Genomic DNA, 22,654 nt, shown 5'->3' with positions numbered 1-22,654 from the left:
AGCACAGGGAAAACTGTACAACTGTGAAACTGTTGCATTCATTTGTTGCAGTTTGTGTGACAAACTCTTAGTTTTCATCACTTTTTTGGGAGTGATTATCACATCCACAAGAAAACCTAAATCGGGCAAGGTAGAAGAATCTTTTTACCCATTCACCAAGTGTGCAAGTTAGGTGGGTCGACAACATATTCCTGTCATGTGACGCACATGCCATCACCAGTGTCGTATAGAATATATCAGACGTGTTTTCCTGTGGAGGAATTGGTTGACCTATGACCTTGCGATCAAATGTTTTCGGTTCCTATTGGAGAGGCACGTCCTTTCGTCTACTTATCGCACGGTTTTGCGGTGTGGTCGCAAAACACAGACACTAAACTTATTACAGTGAACAGAAACATCAATGAACGAACAGACAGATAATAACTTTGCGAAAATAAAGAAATTAAAATTTTCACTCGAGCGAAGACTTGAACCACGGACCCCTCGTTCTGCAGCTGCTCACGCTGACCACGAGACCACGGAGCTCTTGAGCTGAGCGTATCCTTGATGTTACCTATCTTGCGCATGGACTACTCAGTTTGTATATATTTTTTTTTTTTCATAGTTCCACACAACTTCTTCCTGTTTTCTCGATTGATCTGTGTTCAGTTTTTCAAGGCCTATCTACTGTGCCAACTTAAACTAAATCTGAGGGGTGTGCGATGGGGAGGTTCCCTTGTAAGAAACAAGTAAATATTTCCAAAACAAATGTAAAACAAGAGTTAAAAGGCAAATAATGCTCCATCCAAATTTGCAGCATCAAATGTCAAAATAAAAAATGATCCAGTATCATATTTTGTGATACACTGAAATATGACACTATCAAGTAAATAAGTGAAAGATTTCACTGGCACCATGGCTCTCAAAACCATGCAACACATGATCAATAATTTGCACCATTAATGTGCTGCAGAAGTCTGAATGCAAAAACTTTGTTTGAAAGTGATAATGATGAGGAACAATGAATGGTAGATCTTTAGAAGACTGATTAATATGCATACACACACACACACACACACACACATATTCATTACCGGAATGTCAGGTTTATCAAAATTTCCACTACTGTAATATCATGTTTGTCATCTTTAATTCTTTGCCTGGTGCAGATGTGCTTTCCATGATGACTGCGGCATCAATATCAGTAAAATGCACACCTGCTTGTTAGTTGTTGGACAATACCCACAGCTGAGTTTCCTGCGCAACCCACCTGGCACTGTGCTGAACATTTTTCTGGAGTGTATAGTGGTGAGTCTATCTATTGCTCTGAATGTGGTCAATGTTGATACAGCATAAATACAGCTATTGTAAAAGCCATTCAGACTCAAATTTTCTTACTCTGAAGCTCCTCTTCGGATGAATTACTGTAAAACTCTGCCATTAAAACCTCCTTTTCATCTGAGAATTAGATATTTCCAGTATCTTTCGAAATAATTTAGTTGTCTATGACAAAAGCAATGCGAGTCTTTAGATTTACCTAAATGCAGTAGTTCAGTGTTCCTTCTTAACTAGTTGTCCTCTTTATTCACTCTTCTCCATGGGCTCCTCACTATGCTAACCCCCAGATACAATAAGACAAGTAACACTTTTTTTCAGGTTCCTTTTGGAATTCAAAACAAAGAACTGCACTGTTTATGGGAGAAAGAGGTATACTGATCATCTGTTAAATCACACAAATAGATTACATTTGCTGTGAAATGTAGTACAAACTCTTTCGCTTCGCTTTACTAATCCATTACATGGGAACTAGTTGTTAATTTCATGTCTGTTTTGTTGCTTATAATGTAGGAAATTGCAAGCTTAGTCACAGATGAAGAGTTTATGTCTACCTGTAATAAGTATACTATGTATACATTGTTAGTAAGGGATGGATACTGTCATCCTACATAGCAGCTCATTAAAGGATTGCTTTAATTTTTTATTTATTTATTTAATTTAATTTTTTTGTGGGCCAGAAATGATATCTGTCTCCAACTGTGTTTGCTTGGCACAACAATTTCACTTTATTAGTATCTTATGCACTTATACAGTTTAGGATCAGAAATGTCCAACCATTCCTGTTCAGGTGTGCCAGCACAATAAATATTTTGCAAACAACTATACCAGTTAACTCTTTTGGAGTTAACCATTGTATTTCGAACACAAATCCAGTAAATTACTCTAGGCAGTCTCCAAAATCAAATGCTCAAAGTTTCCACATGCTTTCTGCTAGTATGCCAATAACTGTTGAGCATTGGAAATAGGTAATTATGTATAATAGTATTAATTTTTGTTTGCATCTCAAGCACTAAACAGATCTGACAGAAGAGAAGGAACTGTAAATATGTGGTTTCTTATTACACCTTCTATACACGTTTTCCATCTTCCTTTTTCGTCTGGGCATTGGACCACCACTGGCAACACTAAAAATATTTTTATTTATACAGAGTGTACATAAAGTCCAGGAACACTTTCAATTATTTATTGCACAAGAACTAAACATTGTAAAGATGTCATACATATTGCATTTTGAAGAGAAATGCTGAAAGTTTTTTTACAAACATTCAATATGCGAACCATGAGTGACCCGGCAGATGTCAATATGGTAATCCAATTCTTCCCATACCTGTCCCAGCATGGCATCGTCGACTGTGGTAGTAGTTTCCCGTATTCTCTCCTGGAGCTCTGCTACATCAGGAGGTAGAGGCAGTACACACACCAGATCTTTAATGTGTCCCCACAGAAAAAAGTCACATGTAGTGAGCTCTGGTGATTGGAGGGCCATTTCATGAACTCCAACACACTGAAAGCTCGCTCTGCCCCTGAACTGGCCATTTTTGCGACTAGAGCTGATTACCAAACTATGCTGTGACGGTATACAGGTGGAAAAAAAAACAACAACAACAACAACAACAACTTTCACGGTTTCTATTCAAAATGACATATGTTTGATATCTGTACAATATTTGGTTCTTGAGCAATAAATAATTGATAGTGTTCCTGGACTTTATGTACACCCTGTATTTTGCTTGCTTTTTTTTCTCGTTTCCTTTTGGTTTCTTGTGCTGCTATCCATGGGTTTTTAACTGTTTTTATGGTGAGCTTCAAAATGCAGCATAACACATAATGGTACAGCATATGTTCCACATTGATACTTTGTTTCTCAGCACACTGTTTGTTTAAAATGAACTGTGCATCTATGCACTGGTGTATTTTTCTCTGAGGGTTTGCTCTCAATAGTATTTGGGACATGCTTTTCAATAAATTGTAGAGGATTCTGGTCAACAGAGCACCTTCCTCTGCCAGAGTTCCTCAGTTCGGTAGACCAAGCTTCAGACTGTCTTGCCAGAGAGAGATGAATCTTGCTTACTGGCATCTTTCATCCTGTAACAGCACGGTGGAGATTATCAGCATTTAAAATTTCAGATACACTTAGTGAAAAGAACTACATTTTGTACCACTTCACAGTCTTTCACAGTGATCCAAATGAATTCAGTGCCATGTCACTATAGTCTACTGTCCCCAAACTCAAATTGTAATGTTGAACACGTTAGGATTTCCTGATTCTTTTACCTGTCTTTCAGTCAATCTTTTCCATCTTAAAACAAGTCTATGGTATTACAGATGGTCAACATCCATGTTTCTCTTTTGTTGCACCACTCCACGGTAAGCAGTAATCTGTGGACAAAAGGGGCTCGCTCTTTGTTTCATTTTGTCCTGTATGTATGGAATGTTTCATCTCCTCTTATGAACAATACTACATGCAGTTGTTTCATGGTAATGAAGGCAGAAGACATGCCTGGACTCTGATACCAACTGTCACCATAAAGAGTATGTTCTCATCCCAAATGTGGTTTCCTAAGTACTAACAATTTTCCCCAGAACCTGGAAAACAATTTCCACTGGTATGCCGGCATATACAATAAAATCCAGGCTGTAATGAGATCAACAGCTGTGCAGTACAAATGATTTTATTCCAAAATGTCTTCTTTTGAAGAGAATATACTGTTTGGAAGGTAATCACCGTATGAATGACAATAGGCTTTCTTCACTGGAAAGTTCTCGACAAGGATAAAATGTGTTATGGAATGTTGTACAACTACATCAAGAATATAAATTCATAGACTTTCATGACCAGCACAAATTCAAGTAAAATTCTTTTGGGTGTCAGGCCATGTCATCGTAAAATACTAAAACAACTATACAACTGCCGTCACTGTGATGGTCCTCTTCAGAAGGACTAAGCTGCTGTTTTTTCTAGTGGGCCTTCCCCAGATGTACTGTCTTATTTCAGTTGTCGGGTAACTACTGACATCAAATTTTGCAAAGCCCTTGGACAGTCTGAAGTAAAGATGCCTGTGAAGGACGGGCTGCACGGTAGGCTTTTTCCTGTGCTACTCCAGCAGATGACTGACGGGCAACAGTGAAACGGCAGCTCGTGCCGATGGAAAGAGTTTCTTGTAACAAGAAACTTATGGCATAAGGCAGTTCTCTACTGATTTACACTTACACTCGTTTATTGTTTATAATTGTTTATACTATTGAACCAAGGTCTTATGAAGATGTCGGCTGCTGAGCACAAGTTGCCCATTGGACTGGGATCATTGGCACACAGACCATTAGAAACTTGTAGCCACCATATTCCTGAGCTTTCTTACAGGAGACCTACAGAAGGAGCAGCACTGAAAGAATACGGTTCCTCAAATGCTAATGCTTTCCACCATGATAACGCACAAAGTGCTGATTCTGGGATATTTGCCTTGGTATATAAATGAAAGCTATTGTTCAATTTGCTCCAGATTTCATCAAGGTCATCTGTTACAAATATTGAAAAAAATTTGCAAAAATGCTGAAATCTTACTCTAACCCACATTTGTGTCCTGAAGTTGAATTGACAAAACACATGCAAAAAAGTGTTGCTGCAGTATACACTTTTCACAAACTTTTCACCATCACTTTCATACACTTCAACCATTTTCCTCATAGTATCAATTCCAGAAGAGAGAGAGAGATGAAAATAGCAACACCAAACCATGACAGCAAACAACTAATTGAGCAGGCCAAACACAGAACACCTGCTATGTGCTCGGGGACATAAAAACAGCTCTGCACCCTGACCCGTTCAGAGCACACATGAACCTGAGTAGCAGCATGTCTTACTGTGTCTGGAGGGCACAGGGAACAGTCTGCATGGTTTGCATTAACATGTCTAGAGCATCATGCAGAAGAAACAGTGCGTGTGCTGTAACACAGGGTTATTGTGATGCTGACCAAAGAAGTTAATCGTAATGAAAGGCATCAGAAGAAGCACTTACTGCCAACAATGAATCACACCAATCATAATATGCAGAAAAAATCAACAAAATTATATTCTTAGAGTAACTTTGTTGTGTTTGTTTACGAAATAAAATAATATAATCCAGTAAGAACTGGAAAGAAAGCACAGACCACAGTATCAGGGCAATGGATTTATTGTGATCTGTATCAATATCAGCTATGGGAAAAGTTGGGAGGAACGTCTTTAGTGTAAGAATAACATCATGTTTTGTGAAAGGTGTGCAAGACAAGGTATAATCTAATGCAATACAGTATTATAACTACAACGAATAAAAAATACTCATCTATCTGGTGGCAGACTTGCAGGAAAATAGTTTATGGTACCTGGCTTTCTTTCACTTGGGAATGGACAGGTATTGGAAGTTGAATTTTTATCAAGCAGCAAAGTCAACCAGGACCTCAGGTTATGGAATATGCATTTGAATAGAATTAGAGGAAAACTATTGTTGCCATTTCATATACTCAACAACTACATCAAATTTAACATCATCACCTATTATCTACAAACAATGGAATGACCAAAGGTAACTATATCAATAGCAAGATTGAGAGAAATGACCACAATGAACATTTCATTATTTTGGAACCGACATGGAACAAAAATAAATATGAAAAATATTAATGTATAATAAAAACGTGGTGAATCAATAAAAATTTTGAATCAATTAGGATGCCATGTAGAAGATACAGATGATGAAAGTAAAAGGCAAAGGAAATAAATTGCTACCAAGGCGATATCGTACCTCTTCAAAAATCTGCAAATAATTACAGATCATCTTTTTATGAAACTCACCTTGAAACACCAAGGAGCAATAATTTTTAGAGGTGGTATTAAATCTGGAGGAGGTGGTGTGCACAGGCCGTCTACAGACACACCTTGGTTCATCCGAATCTGTAAAACAATAATTATCTATGCTATACATTTATTCAAGGTTTCCTGGAAATATATAATCAGTCAACACTATTAATGATTTAAAAATTAGTTAGCTTTTGAAATCATGTCTCATTAACAGTACACAAGCAGTTACGTCTTGATTAAATTTTGTGAGAGAAAAGATAATAAAATATTATACACAAAGTTCAGAAATAACACAATGTTTAAATATTATGACTGTAAAAAATAATGATGTACTGCTCAAAAGTAGCTCACAAGAAAAATAAAATTCCATAGATGCATCATTAACTTTTATGGTGAAGGATGTGCATAAAATTTTTAAAAAATTTCAGTTTAAAGACACACTGTAATTCACATCAAAATTTTGTAAGTGTTCATACTTGGGTATACACCAATTTTTATTATAAAAAGTTGGAAATAACAATACTAATTGAAAGTGTCTTTCTGCTGCACTAGTGGTTATTACAGGAACATTATTTTCTGAACCATGTGCAGCTACACAATATGGTCATGGTGCTGGTGAAAAGAATGGAAATTTAGGCATAAGTTAGCATTGTGTTTAAAAAACGTCATTATGCTTTGTAGGATATTTAGCGTTGCATTGCATCTCAGTATCCACGCGAAATTCATTTTGATAATGTACATCATTTCAGCCAGCTTACACACACACACACACACACACACACACACACACACACACACACACACACACCATTTAAGCACACTCAATTTTACAGTACCCAAACAATCTCCAACACAAAATGCATTAACTTACACAATAAAATGGTTACAAGCATTGATAATAAAAGATGCAAGCAAATGTTTCAAGCTGTAGGTGTGTATACAGTTTGGCAATATACACATAATATGGGTAAAAATGTCACAGATTAACAAACAGAGCAAAATATTTGCTAACAAGGGAACCTCCCCATCGCACCCCCCTCAGATTTAGTTATAAGTTGGCACAGTGGATAGGCCTTGATAAACTGAACACAGATCAATTGAGAAAACAGGAAGAAGTTGTGTGGAACTGTGAAAAAATAAGCAAAATATACAAACTGAGTAGTCCATGGGCGACATAGGCAATATCATGGAGACAGTCAGCTCACGAGCACCGTGGTCTCGTGGTAGCGTGAGCAGCTGCAGAAGGAGAGGTCCATGGTTCAAGTCTTCCCTCGGGTGAAAATTTTACTTTCTTTATTTTTGCATAGTTATTATCTGTCCGTTCGTTCATTGACGTCTCTGTTCACTGTAATAAGTTTAGTGTCTGTGTTTTGCGACCGCATCGCAAAACCGTGCGATTAGTAGACGAAAGGACGTGCCTCTCCAATGGGAACCGAAAACATTTGATCGCAAGGTCATAGGTCAATCGATTCCTCCACAGGAAAACACATCTGATATATTCTATACGACACTGGTGACGGCATGTGCGTCACATGACAGGAATATGTTGTCGACCCACCTAACTTGTACACTTGACAAATGGGTAAAAAGATTCTTCTACCTTGCCCGATTTAGGTTTTCTTGTGAATGTGATAATCACTCCCAAAAAAGTGATGAAAACATAAGAGTTTGGCACATAAACTGAAAATAAAAAATTAAACTTTTCACTCGATGGAAGATTTGAACCAAGGACCTTTCGTTCCGCAGCTGCTCACGTTACCACGAGACCACGGCGCTCCTGCGTTTCCAGTGTCCTTAATGTTACCTATCGTCCCATGAACTACTCAGTTTGTATATTTTGCTTATTTTTTCACAGTTCCACACAACTTCTCCCTGTTTTCTCAATTGATCTGTATTCAGTTTTTCAAGGCCTATCCACTGTGCCAACTTATAACTAAATCTGAGGGGGGTGCGATGGGGAGGTTCCCTTGTAAGTAATCAAAATAATGAATGCGTTATTAGTGTGTTGGACAAACTGAAATGACCATGGAAAGCTGTAGGTGTGTACATGAACTGAACTTTTGTTTTTGAAATATGGCAACACGCAATAAGAGAGAGCAGCACTTTTACAGGTAAACTGACAGAGTGAAATAGTTGTTACAGGAAAATAAAAAAAATAAAAAAGTGAAAGAGTTATAAACATACGTGAGAGACAGCAATGTCTCCTGTCACATCTGTCATATCATAGAAAGATGTAGCAACTAGATTTACTGAACTTGTGGTAATACCTGGTTTGAGCCAGGTGTACTAATAATAACTTGTGGTAAGGACTATGGGACCAAACTGCTGAGGTCATCGGTTCCTTGGCTTACACACTACTTAATCTAACTTAAACTAACTTACGCTAAGGACAACACACACAACCATGCCCGAGGGAGGACTCTAACCTCCAACGGGGGGGAGCCGCGCAAACCATGACAAGACACCTCAGACCGCACGTCTACCCTGCGCAGCAAGCCAGGGGTCCAATCGAAGTAATACATAGATGTGTATGTCTTGAAATAAATGTTGGGACTTGTCAAGATGAGCAGGCAGTGACTGGACATTTGCCTCTGCAATTTGGAGCTTGGTACGTGCAGGTGCAAAGCTTGCGAGAATGCCACTGCTGGACATTAGTGACTTTTGGTCAGAGCTGGTAAGGGAACAATGCACAGTGAGCAAGCTGAAGTAGGGGAGTACAGGTTCCCTGGAGTGGAAGCAGTAGGTGTCTCCAGTGAGGAAGGAGGTTTTGTGACCAAGAGTAGCGGGCTATGCAGTGCTCACTGAATAGCTGATCGGTGATAGGAAAAGGAACTTGCTAAACAGAGCCAGAATAATCTGTGTACAGCAGTAATCAAAGCAAGATAAATGGAATAAATACAGAGTGTACTATTAACAACACAAATGAAGAGTAACAATAATAATATAATAAATTGCTAAATAAAAATGGAAGTAAGGCAAAGTTGATACAGTAATTGACAAAGTAAGTAAGAAACAATTTAAAGAAAAAAAAAAACAGGAATTTCTAATGAAGTAAAACAAAACAGTTAACACGTTAGTTAAGTTATAATACTGTACAGTAACAACATTTTCGGTCTTTACCATTATCTTGCCAACATGTGTCCATAAGTTCAGTTGCACATATCTCGAAATCACATTGTTCAAAATGCTTAATCCTTCGGAGGTGAGATCTCATATAGTCAGACATGACTTTGTGAGTTTCTTCTTAGCTCTGAAGATCTCAGATCTTTTCCAGTATTACACAAATTTCACTATTATTGGTCTACATTTTGTAGATCTTGGTGTCCTACGTCCCTTTCTATGACCTCTGTCAGTGTCATTCGCTGCAGGCTTAGCTTCTCCTGGATAAGATTCGTCACTAGCCCATCTGTATTCTCTCTGTTATTGTCTGGAATCCCGAACAGTCTTAATTTATTGCATCTCTTATGATACTCAGATGGGTAGATCACATAACTAATGAGGAGGTATTGAACAGAATTGGGGAGGAGTTTGTGGCACAACTTGACTAGAAGAAGGGATCGGTTGGTAGGACATGTTCTGAGGCATCAAGGGATCACCAACTTCGTACTGGAGGGCAGCGTGGAGGGTAAAAATCTTGGAGGGAGACCAAGAGATGAATACACTAAGCAGATTCAGAAGGATGTAGGCTGCAGTAGGTACTGGGAGATGAAGAAGCTTGCACAGGATAGAGTAGCATGGAGAGCTGCATCAAACCAGACTCACGACTGAAGACCACAACAACAACAACATGATACTCAAGTTCACCGACTTCTTGAACTGTTTCTGTTTGAGTAGTCCTGTCCTATCCACAGTTTCTTTTAATGATTTGTTCACAGCACAGATCTCACTCATATCTCCCTCCAGAGTTTGCTGTTTTTTGTCCATCACTTCTGCAGTGACAGCATCAATGATGGTGTGGACAGCAAGCCCGAGCATGTCCTGTGCTTGAAGAGTGGCACTAATTTCAGCCTTGATGAGCATGCCAACATCAGGGAGCTGGGCACTGTGGCCATACCTCCTGGGGTCAGTTCGACCTCAGCACTTTCAGCAGTCTGTTCCATTTGCTTCACAGTTTTCCACTTTGAGAGCAGAGTCACAGAACATATACTAAAAATCAACTGCTAATGCGACACACACATGAGTGTTGAATATACAGAACAGCCTAAATGCTTAATAACATCAAATTGCAGGTAAACTTGCAAGCCGATCTAGTGCACGTCACTAACTCACTGCCCTCTTGCACTTTTAATGACCTTACAGGAAATATTAATTGTAGCCTCACATTTTTTGCACATGGTGCAGCTATCTATAACAAAGTACTGCTCAGAAAAAGCTGCATCTATCAGATCTCAATAAGATTTCAAAGTGCTACAACGATTAGTTGGTTACTTTACATTAAATGTTCAGAAATATAAAGCTGTGCACTTCACAGAAAAAAAAGCCATATCCTATGACTACTGTATCAAAGAGTCACAACTGGAATTGTCAGCTCATACAAATACCTGGGTGTAACACTTTGTAGGGATACAAAATGGAATAACACAGACTCAGTTATAGATAAAGCAGATGCAGACATTAGTTCAATGGCAGAATACTAGACAAATTCAATCAGTTGATAAAGGAGGTTGCTTACAAATCACTCGTGCAACCCATTAAGAAGTTATTAAACTGATGTTTTAGTAATATTCACACCTGTCAGCACTTGTCATCTCTGGAACTGGGATTGTAGTATTATTCTGGAGACCACAGTGCATGAGAAAATCTAGAGACAGCTCTTTTATCCAGCACTGGATATCAAATGGCAGCTGCTGTTGCTACTGCTGATGATGACTAATGACATGTGTACAGGCAAGGGATGCCTGAAATGCTTTTGGCCTATCAAACGTCTAATTTTTTTTTTTTTTTTGGCTTATCAATGAAAACACCAAAAATAATTTTCACAACACTTGCATTTTTTCAATATAATTTTTGGAATTTAATACATTTCTGCAAGTGATGCTCATTGTCTTCGTGAAGATCTTACAAAGTGCCTGTCTAATGCAATTGCTGCTTTGACAAAACAATATGCTCATCCACGAGAAAGATCTTTAGACTGGCGAAGGAGTGAGTAATGAAGCCATGTAACTCTTAAGAGTTACCAGTAATTCATAATGTGTAGAAAAATATTTCATAGGAAAACTACACATTGTACAAGTGAGTTTTCCTAATGAAACAGGGAGTTTTTTGTGCAAATCAACTAACTTGTAATAATTTCCAAGATATACTGTGATCATAAGTTTAATACAGTACTCTGAATTTACTGATTCTTCAAAATGATGAAATGTGTCTCTGCAGGATATCCAAACGGTTATGTCGTGACATGTCTCATGCGAGAACATGATACCACTGTTTCTTTGGTACTGTGCAATTTCTGTGGCACTGAGCATCCAATGTTTGAACTACCGGGTACATTCTGAATTAGAACAACATAGTTCACAACCATCTCACATAGCACTTTTTCCTACCTTCCACATGAAATGTATTTCCACTTGCGAATAAGGACAACTGTCAGCTGTATAATGGAACGACAACAATCAAAATTTGTGATGGATCGGGACTCGAACCTGAATTTCCCAATTATTGCAAGGAGTTGCCTTCCCGTTGGGCTATCTGAGTATGCCTCATGGCCAGACCCAAACTTCAGGATGTTGTCAACCATGTGTCTACAATCTGCACCATCACATCCATTATGTATATTACCACACAGGGAAGAAATTTTCATTGAAAGCCACTTGCCCGATGTTGGAGGATAAATACGATAGTGCAGTGCCTGTGGTGTTCAGAATTACAATTCAATGTTCCTCTGGACACATAAGTCCAAAGGAACATTGCATCATAGCTCACTATGAATTCTCATGACAATATGTTTTTCTGAGAGTCTTCGTGTAGCACGTCCAAAAGCTCACCAGCCTATTTCTTAATGATGGAAAGCTAAAGCGTGTTCTCGCACAGTTTCACAAACTTTAAATGTGTCCCATTTCCTGTTAAATCTTATTTAACAAGTTTCTGATACGTGCCCAAAACTTATTTTTATCCATTATTGTGTCTATGATAAAACTCCTGTGTTTAAGAGTTGTTTAAAATGAACATCATACTAACTCATGGGAAAAGTGTGTCATAATAGTGTCTTCTGTCAAAGATGCCAAGATATTTTCAGATTACACCAGTATGAAATATTTGCATATTCAACATGATTAAAGATTTTTACACTTTACTTTATAAAGAATGATACAAAGTGATAGTGGGTATCAGTGAACATTCTCACAAATGTCTATCCATCTGCTAGATGAGAGCTATTAGAAAGATGCACAGGTTTACGTCATCCATTGTCAGCAACATCACAGTTTCAACACCTGAGAATATTACCTGTGACATCAAACAGCAAAATGAAGATTTTTCATGCAATGCAAATACCTTTTGAGGACAGAAAACTTCTTTGTAGGCAAAGTGCTAAAAAGAAAAAGGAAGATGCACAAACTAAAGTTAAATTATTACTTAACTCTCAAGCCTTTCTGCATCTTCAGACCAGAATAAATCACTTCAGTAGCACTCTCTCCTACCAAAGTGCACGTGCAAGGGGAGAGAGGGGGGCGGGGGGCGGGGAGAGGGGGAGGGGGGGGGGGGGAGAGAGAGAGAGAGAGAGAGAGAGAGAGAGAGAGAGAGAGAGAGAGAGAGAGAGAGAGAGATTCTTCTAAGAAATAGTAATTTAGCACTTTCCCAGAATCGTGTGGTGTCGTCTCCAATAACACAGGGTGGCGCAGTTAAAAGTAGCCCACCTCCCCTTTGAATGGGAATGCAATGATTTTGGCTTCTAAAATAGAGTCAACAATATTGACTCAACAGTTATAACAATGGGCAGTTTAATGAAATAGTCGACTGTTAGCATTACTTTTATCACCATTTTAGTTTGTTTCATCAGTGAAATAACATTCTCTATAGAAGACAGAACTGAGATTGGGGAAGCATATGTGAAAACTTTGAGTAAAGAAACTCGTGAAATTTTTGGGGTAAGGTATGCAGATAGAGGGATACCAGCAAAGAGAGCAACAAACAGTCTATAAAAACTGGCACACTATGGATTTTTGCAAAATGAAAAACACCAAAGAAGTCCTTCAGTTTGCACACCAAAAGTTATTGCAGAAACCTGCCAAAAATTATTACGAGGCCAAAGAAGTCTACATGTAAATTGGCCCAAAAGGCGCTTGTAAGCAGGAGAAATTGCCAGTGGATATTAAAAAGTATTCATTTGAAGCCATGTTGTGTGACAATTGTGCAGCAGTTATGGGAGGATGACACTCAGAAACATGTAGATTACTGCACATGGCTTTTGAATAACATCAAAGATTGTTTACTAGACCATTTCCACTACATCATGACTGATGAAGAATGGTTTCATCTTTCCGGTCATGTGAATTCACAGAACATGAGGTACTGGGCAATGGAGAATCCTTACATTGTGTGTCAGCAACCACTAAATATGAAAAAAAATCTGAGTTTGGTGTGGTGACACGAACAAGCAGCATTGGACTGATATTTTTTGACACTATTCTACCCCAAAACAGTTGCATGGTTGGAAATCTTCCATTCAGATGGGGCAAAATGAATCATGTCTAAGGTATTCCTGGAATGAGTCAATGTCATCTACACTGAGGAACGAACCGTCAGCAAAAATTTATGGTCACCACATTCACCACATCTAACAACATGTGATTTTTCCTGTGGGGACACATGAAAAGCAAGGGCTGTGAGACAAATCCACGCACAATACAGGAACTCAAAGACAACATCAGCTGTAAAGATGCCACAATTGATATCCAAACTTTACAATGCATGTATCTGGATATCCTTAGACGTGCACAGCTGTGTACTGATGTTGCAGGGGGAGTCACTTTCAACGTCTCCTACAAATTTATTTTTCCATTGTAAATAATAAGTCCATTTTGGCTCCTCATTTCTGTAATTTCACTGCATTTCCTTTATACTTACACGGCCTCTTTTTACCTGTGCCACCCTATACTTTTAGTGTATTTTTGCATATCCACTGTTAAAAAGAAGATGTAAAAACATTTTTAAGATACATGAGGATGTTGTTGGAACATGGGCAAATGGAGCAGGACTGACAGCACTCCAAACTGGAAAATGTTCCATTATGTCATCAGGTTACTTTCCATTCAGAAGGCTGTTGCACTGAGCAACTGTTATATTGATTTGTAAATAATAGATTTCAGCTATCAGTTGAACTTTTTAAATTTTATTGGCAGATCTAGATTTCAGCTAGAAACTAACCATTCTCAATGCACTATCATTTTTTATCAATGCATGTAACGCATGTTGGTCAGGCTTCATCCACAGTTCATTGAATACTACATTGATCAAAAATGATAGTGCATTGAGAATTGCTAGTTTCTCGCTGAAATCTAGATCTGCCAATAAAATTTAAAAAGGACGACTGATAGCTGAAATCAATTATTTACAATTCAATTATGTACTCTTATGGATTCAAAAGTATTTTAAAACTGCTATCAAATAAAACACACAAAGCACTATATTAACAGTGTCCTTAAATTACACAAAACTCAGGCTGACCACGGCATATTTACATTCTTATCAGAAGTTTCTATTTTTATACTGATTCAAGGGCTTCTCACATGTAAATTTTCATCTGTCGTCCTAAATATGCCTAATTTATTCACAATGGTCTATTCTTCATGAAAGAAGTTAACACGTGGAAAAGTAAATATGTTTGCTCATATTACTTTCTTGTAGTCTCAAGAGTATATCAGTTTCAAGGTAAATGACAGTACTAGTTACAGTTTGCAATTTTTTAGCATTATAAATAGCAACTCACTTTTATTAGTGTATCAGACAGCTCTACCAGGTAATCAAAGACTTGAGCATGTAGCACAGGTGAACTAATCTGATTGACGTCTCCAAGAGCTCCCAACATACGGCGCCATAATACAACAGCCACATCAGGCAACCAGCCACGCACTGTTCCTCCTGCCATTACTGAAGTTCGGCCACTAGTCTCTTGAAGATCTGTTGTCAGGCAAAAAAATCTGAATGTAGTACAAAAATCAAATGCATATTTCGTTACAATACTGTTCTAACAGAGAAAGATATAGAAGTGGGGACAGCTGTTCACCACACAGGATAACACCTCTTAACCTGAATGCTACTAATCTTTGCAATTGGTTTGATAGGAATAAAAGACTGAAAATCATGTTATACTTAGATTTGTGAACTCACATTATTTTTAGGCAAGTAGGTGGTTTGTGTGTGTACTGCAATTAGGATCCTATTCAAATAGGATCTTATTTTTAATACCCTTGCCAAACAAGACTACAAGGCCAAGCATTTTGTGCACCGTAAGTAGATAATTTGTGTCTTTCAAATGAGCATTGATCACCTAGTACTTTATTTTTTTTAAATTGCTTTTCACTGAATGTTAAGGGCTATGTTTGGAATCCGAAGGTCTCACAGTACTACGCCTTAACAAAAATGTCTTTTTCACCCTGCCTCAGAAGACTGGTTGGGTTTTAAATTCGTGTGGCTCAACTACATCTGTCATGGCTCAACTAAATCACTTTTCTGGGTCATTCCAGACTGCAGTAATTGTGCATGTTTCCAGCTTCCATTTGGCAGCTGTTTTGTTTCATATTGTAACCACCAAGAGCACGAACAGATCACTTCAAACTTCAACAAGAAGACAAAGCCGTGTATCCCCAACATAAATAAGATACATTTGGCAGTATTTCATTAGTCAAATGCAATTCAGGCATTATTTTAGACAGGAAATTTATCGTTGAAGTTAAAATCTTCTGGGCTATTAGGCTGAGTCATGTTTCTTCCAAAATGTTCGATGTTTCGAACCCTCTGCTGGGATCTTCCTCATGATCTTTTGGTGTCCACTACTGCTAGAACACTGTCGGAGACGAGTGTTGCGTCCACTTATAAAGGGGGAGATTTTCTGGCATTCATGCTGGAGAAGTAACAGTATTGGTTAAAATCCATATGGCTACCATTGGTTGGCCATAGTCACCTGATTACCTCCACAATGCAGGTGTCTTATCAAGTGTCATGTGGCTGTGGCAAAGTGTATATAGGTGAAACGCAAAGCACTGTCAAAAATGCATTAAGGAACACGAACAGCACATGCGGCTAAAACAAAGTGCAAAATCTGCAGTATCGGAACATCGTGAGAACTTTGGCTCTGGCCAATTTTAATAATGTACGTGTACTGGCTAAAGAAACAAAGATTTATAGAAGAAAGATCCGAGAAGCGGTTGAAATTTCTCACAATGCATCTAATTTCAATAGAGATGACGGCTATAGGCTTCCGGCATCGTGGCTCTCCACCATCAAGGAAGTAAATACGCGGCTGCGGTGTGTGTGTGTGTGTGTGTGTGTGTGTGTGTGTGTGTGTGTGTGTGTGGCATAAACAACACGCTGCAAGTCACCTTGGCGGACAATAATATTTCGGGTAAACATTCCCTCTCTCTTGCCCTGTCTGTTTCGAATCTAGCCACTCATGACGACCAACCAATAGTGATAGCAGGCAATTCAACCAATAACCCTACTCCAGCATAAGTGTGGAATAGCGCCTTTCTATCCAATGACGATGGACTGCCAATGGTATCCACAGGAGATAAGCTTCTGCATCAGAGTGGGAATATTAGCCTATGACTATGGCCCACCGATGGTAGCCATATGAATTTTAACCAATACTATTACTTCTCCAGCACGAACACCAGAAAATCTCCCCCTTTATAAGTGGACGCGACATTCGTCTCCGACAGTGTTCTAACAGTAGTGGACACCAAAAGATCCTGAGGAAGATCCCAGCAGAGAGGTCGAAATGTCAAACATTTTAGAAGAAACATGACACGGCCTAATAACCCAGAAGATTTTAACTTCAGTGACAACGGCCACGAAAGCCTGCAGACTTACTGGAAATTTATCATTTTAATGTATACATGGTGCCTAAACAAATGCGTGACATTGGATTTTATACACGTTTGTATTTTGAATAGCACGATCATGCTAGTGACTTTAGTGGTATCACATATCAATAACACCTCACGGGTGTCAAAGATGGCAACAGGATTGCAAGTTTCCATGAGATGCTGATAGCGGTCCTATGGGATCCCGCAGACCTAATGATGCACGTCTGCTGAGCTGCACCTATAGTGGCTCTGGACTGCAAGCACACACTGCTGTCACGATACAGGATGGCCAGTGGCAGCCAGACAGCCCACTTGCACTTAAAACCTCTTCAATACCTGAAGCTACTCAGACGCCACCTAGTCATGGGTCTGATAGTGTTGTTCATGCTTTAGTTCAGAGAGCTTCAACCTTGTTGACCTTGTGATAGCTGGTCTGTGTTTCTTGCTGCACCTCCACTTACCACTGTGTATGAAGTCATACACAACAAATTTTTGAATACCCCATCACCTTGGGCATTGTTTTAGTATTTTTACCTGTTTCTAAATGTTTAAAAAATTTCTCTAGAAAACTGATATCAGGCAGCCATGCAATGGAACACTGCTACAGTAAGTCATGGCACTGCAGTGGTCTGTATGTGTCAGTCAGCTCTGCGGAATCAGCACAGTACAATACCATCGTTCATGCTTTAGTTCAAAGAGCCTCATCCTTGTTGCAGCCAAGTAACAAGGCATAGGAACAGCGGTCATACAGAGACCCTAATCTACAGGATCCACAGATGAGTGTCACACATTGTCAATGATGAGATTTCAAACCTACAAGGAATTATTACTGTCAGTAAATGCAGGTCCACCTCAACCAGTTCTCAGCAAACTGTGCGAACGAATACATGTAATGGACATTTAGGGATGGATACATCACAAAAGACCATAGTTGACAGCAATACATAAAGTTGCATGTCTTCAATGAGCCAAACAGCACAGAAACTGGACAGTAGCTGACTGGAAGCATGTAGCATGGTCTGACGAATCACAAGTTCCCTGCTTTTCAAAGTATGTAAGGTGCCAAGTTCCCTGAGAGCCGAACAAGGTATTTAGCCACAGACGATGGAGTGTGCAGTTCAGGCTGGAGATGGTTCTATGAAGTTCTGGGTAAGTTTATCACACCTCAACTGGGGCACATCCATTTGGGTTACCATGAACACAAAACAAGATGTTTGTTTCAACATTCTAGAAGACCAAGTGTTGCCCACTCTTCTACATCTTCGTGCCTAGTATGCTGTTGACACACCTAACTTCCAAGATTACAACAACCTATTCACAGGGCTACACACATACTTCACAGTTTGAAAACACTCAAGCACACTACTGCACCTAAAACAGTCCCAGAGAAATCATCAAACTTTAAAATAGTGCCATATAAGAACGACATCAATGTTCGTCTAACTCTTTTTTGGAGAATGATACTAATACTGTGCCTGCTGTGCCATTCTGTTGGACTATCTATCTAATATTACAGTGTACTGTGAGCCAATTAATTACACACACACACACACACACACACACACACACACACACACACACACACACACACAGAGAGAGAGAGAGATAGAGAGAGAGAGAGAGAGAGAGAGAGAGAAAACAATGGCACCTAAGACGTCACCAACATGCGATGTTGTAGGAACACTAAGACATCTTGTTGTAGTGGGCCATATCATCAAATGCTTTCATATTCTTCCTTCACAGTTTAGTCCATATGATGTTGTCATGGAACAGTGTTTATATGTGTATCTTAAAGACCAATAAACTCGCAAATATGAGTTTACATCTTAATACTCTGTATCTAACTCTGCAGCTATCTTAAGACTTATGATGAGATTAATGAGTAATATGAGATATATTAAAAAAGCAAGGGCGGTTTTGTCATTTAAAAAAATCATTCCTAAGCAGTTTTCGTAACATTTTAATACCTTCTTCCACCCCTCTGTATACATACTCCCTGCCTGGGAATTGAACCAGTTTACAACAGTGGTTTTGAGTTCCTTCTTATCTTCAAACCATTGTCTACAAAACATTTTTCTCAAGTCCAAGATGAGGTAATACTCACTAAGTACGAGATAGCTAATCTAGGGTGGTGGTCAAAATGTGATGAATCTTGTCCATGATACAGACCTTTGTGTGAAGACATGTTTTTCTGGACTGGACTGTCCAAGACAAGTTTCCTGTACTGTTGGTATGTCTCAGTGTGGTGAGAGTTTCGAAGTACGTATAAGCCTTAACTACTGACTACATTACAAGTCTTCACCCAGAAAACAGTAGCCATAAATTTTCAACTCAAGACTGTTACTCTGATTCTGTGTTGGCTTGGGATATCAGTGTTCCACTGCCTGTAACCATGTGGGGAAACAGATCATCTTGTCAATGACAGTCCAAAAACACTCATATGCCTGACATTCATTGCTCTTTGTGTTGGCCAGTAAATGTTTCCAGTAACTGACTTGCACACAGTTTTTAATATCTGAATGCTTCTGTGACGATTGTGTAAATTGTGATAAGTTAAAATGGGAAAATTCATCAGTCAGAACACTAATCGTCGATTAGCGATCCAATCTCCAGTTTTGGTCTGTCTTCTGCACCATTTCCTTTCTGGATACTGGGCATGCCACTCCACTATTCTTCATCCGCCTTTACATGACCACTGTTAGAGTCTCAGCACCATTGTTTAGGATTTTAAACTACGTACAACTCCTGACGAATTTGGGTAGCCTTTTGCACCTACACATGCACCCACGCGCGCGCCTGCACACACACACACACACACACACACACACACACACACACACACACACACACACACACACTTGGTCACTTTCATCTATAGTCAAATGATTACTGAATCAAAACAGTGGCATACTCTGCTTCATAAACAATCAACAGGTCATTGCTGCATTTGTGAAACTTTCAGCTGCCAACATTTAAATATAAACAAGGAAACAGCCATTGCTTTTCAAAAATGTCTCATATCGATTGTTCTGCTACGTTTAAATTTACAGATATCATACCTAAACTTGTACCATCTGCACTTATTACATCAATCTGCATGGGCGAATCTTTGATTGAATTGCTTTCAACTCCACTCGATGGAGCGGGAGAGGGGGATCTTGTTGGACCCTCTGACTCAGAGTACTGGAATGGTGTTCCTGCTGCAAGAATGACAACAAGTGATCAATACTTTACAGAAAATCTTTCCAAAAACTGTAAAAGTATATAACAATATAGACCTAAATTAGCAGCAAAGTTTTACTAATTGTATAAAACTTAATGTAACCCTTTAATGAACCAATTCTGACATTAGCCTAAGTAATGTAGGAAATTGCTGAAATATGGTGAGATACACATTTGAAACCCATTCTTTAGAAATATGAGTGTGTCCATTATCCAGAATAATAAGATAAATTTAGCTGTGGTACATACACAAAGTTTTGGTTTGTTCACAGAAAGTAAAAAAGTTATAAATCTATGACTGATACAGCGTATAAGAGAATTATTTGACCTACAATGGACTATAAAGAGCACTAAGGACCATTAACAGAAAGTTTCCAATTTTCTTATTAACAATTATTACCTTGAAAACAAATAGAAATTCACATGACAAAACTGCATACTGAAATAATTGCATGTGTATTAATAATTACCTCTGGCACTTCGAAGAGAATCCATGGAACGTGACTTGTGAATCCGGGTTTTTGGGTACGTACGTTGTGAGTAATTTGTGTCACCTGAATGAGCAATGATTCGGGCCACTTCTCTTTCCACACAAAGAGGTAAGACTGTGAAAAAATTAAGAAAATGTACAAACTTAACTTTCAAAGTCAGATATCAAGCAAGCAGGCTAACTCTGAAAATAACTGACTTAACAACAACTGAAGTAAGCTATATCTGACTGAAGTTCAAGTGGTGACAAATTATGTACCAAAGCAGCATCACAAGACAACGTTAGTTTCCAGTTTTCAGAACCACAGCTTCCTTCGTTGTGACATAAGCAATGAAACCAAAAATGATAACGATGCAGACAGCTGCATCTAGTCACAAAAGATTCTGATTCCACAAACTATTCTGTATCAGTTGGTACTTCCCAAATTATTAAGCCTGATATCTGAAATAATATTAAGAAATTTAATAATCAACTTTATATAACAGTACACAAATAAATGAGAATAATTCAGACAAGGGAAAGACTCTTAGCTTTTTTCTGTTTTCATCTTCCATTTGTATCAGCCTTGCATTTGCTTATCCAGTTACAGCTAACTAGCTGAGGCTTTCTCTGGTAGCATATGTACATTTCTGTTTTATTAATTTGGAGCATAATAAATTTAAAGGATAAAACCCTCATAAAATTTATTAGCTTTGATTCTATACATGGACTAATATTTTCATGATCCATATGTTACCTCCAGCTCTGGTTTTCCTAGTTGCCTTAGAAGACTATGTCGAAACCATTTCATAAAATAGAAGTGAAAATAGCATGTGCATGGTAGCTTCATTTACATGATTTAATACAATATTTTAATATGGTAATGGTAAGTATTAAGGCAATGTAAATAATTAAGGAGTAAAAGTGCAGACCCATCAAGAATAAATTTTTATCAGTTTCAGGGGCTCTGATCATCACACAAGTACTACAGTTCTAAGATACAGACTTTGTGCCACAGTATGTTCAATATTTTACTTATCTGCAACAATCTTTAATGAGTCAACACTGCTAGAGATTTCCAGAACTACGATTCCTTTGCATATTTCTCAAAAACTATGACAATGTAACAAGTAATATTTTCTTGCTGATGCAACACCACATAATACAGAACTTATAAAGCACATTATAAATGGGTCAAAATGTATATAACATGACAATGCAGTACCTGGAATGACAACTGGAGCAGCTCGACTTCCACAGTGACGCCCAGAATCTACCATCCTGCTACTCTTGTGGCGATGGCGATGTGCAACAGCACTTGATAAATTTCCCTCGCTAACACTACGTAAGTGCAGTCCGTGGTACCCACTACGACGTTTATCTGGACTAGGACTACTTCCCAGTATACCATGATGGTGGTGGTGTGAATGAGAGTGATTGTGTTGCTGAAACGTTCCACTTGACAACTCTGGAAATTGTAAAAGACTTTGCAAAGTGTATGGTTTTCCAAGAATAATTCAGATGGCTCCCAAGGGTGCCACACATTGTAAACAGAATATTAGAATCTGTAATTATGGAACACAGACTGAAATTAATGGTTTACTTAACAAACAAAAATGTACGTTAGTCCACAGAGAGCAATATTAAAGGTAATCAATTTCTGAAAACCAGCACCTTGTATTATTTACTCTCATAAGGGGGGATGTAACAGAAAACACAAACATGAAATTAAAAAATCCATTACAGCCACATTTATGAATGTACAAATCTAAAATTTTGCACATG

General features: G+C 38.4%; 1 protein-coding gene across 1 annotated transcript in view; it reads right to left on the bottom strand.

Moving 5' to 3' along the window:
• The window catches only part of LOC124785478 (probable Rho GTPase-activating protein CG5521), a 261,077-nt gene that overhangs the window by 155,937 nt on the left and 82,486 nt on the right, over window positions 1-22,654 (bottom strand). Inside the window, exons 17-21 of the mRNA XM_047254185.1 lie at window positions 22,095-22,337; window positions 20,871-21,005; window positions 20,238-20,378; window positions 15,081-15,271; window positions 6,149-6,247 (exon numbers count right to left, since the gene is read on the bottom strand). Of these exons, the coding sequence (XP_047110141.1) occupies window positions 6,149-6,247; window positions 15,081-15,271; window positions 20,238-20,378; window positions 20,871-21,005; window positions 22,095-22,337 (809 nt within the window). The remainder of the gene's footprint in view (window positions 1-6,148; window positions 6,248-15,080; window positions 15,272-20,237; window positions 20,379-20,870; window positions 21,006-22,094; window positions 22,338-22,654) is intronic.

Source organism: Schistocerca piceifrons, chromosome 1 (genome assembly GCF_021461385.2).
Source record: "Schistocerca piceifrons isolate TAMUIC-IGC-003096 chromosome 1, iqSchPice1.1, whole genome shotgun sequence".
Lineage (NCBI taxonomy): Eukaryota > Metazoa > Arthropoda > Insecta > Orthoptera > Acrididae > Schistocerca > Schistocerca piceifrons.
This window is presented reverse-complemented; position numbering and strand designations above follow the sequence as displayed.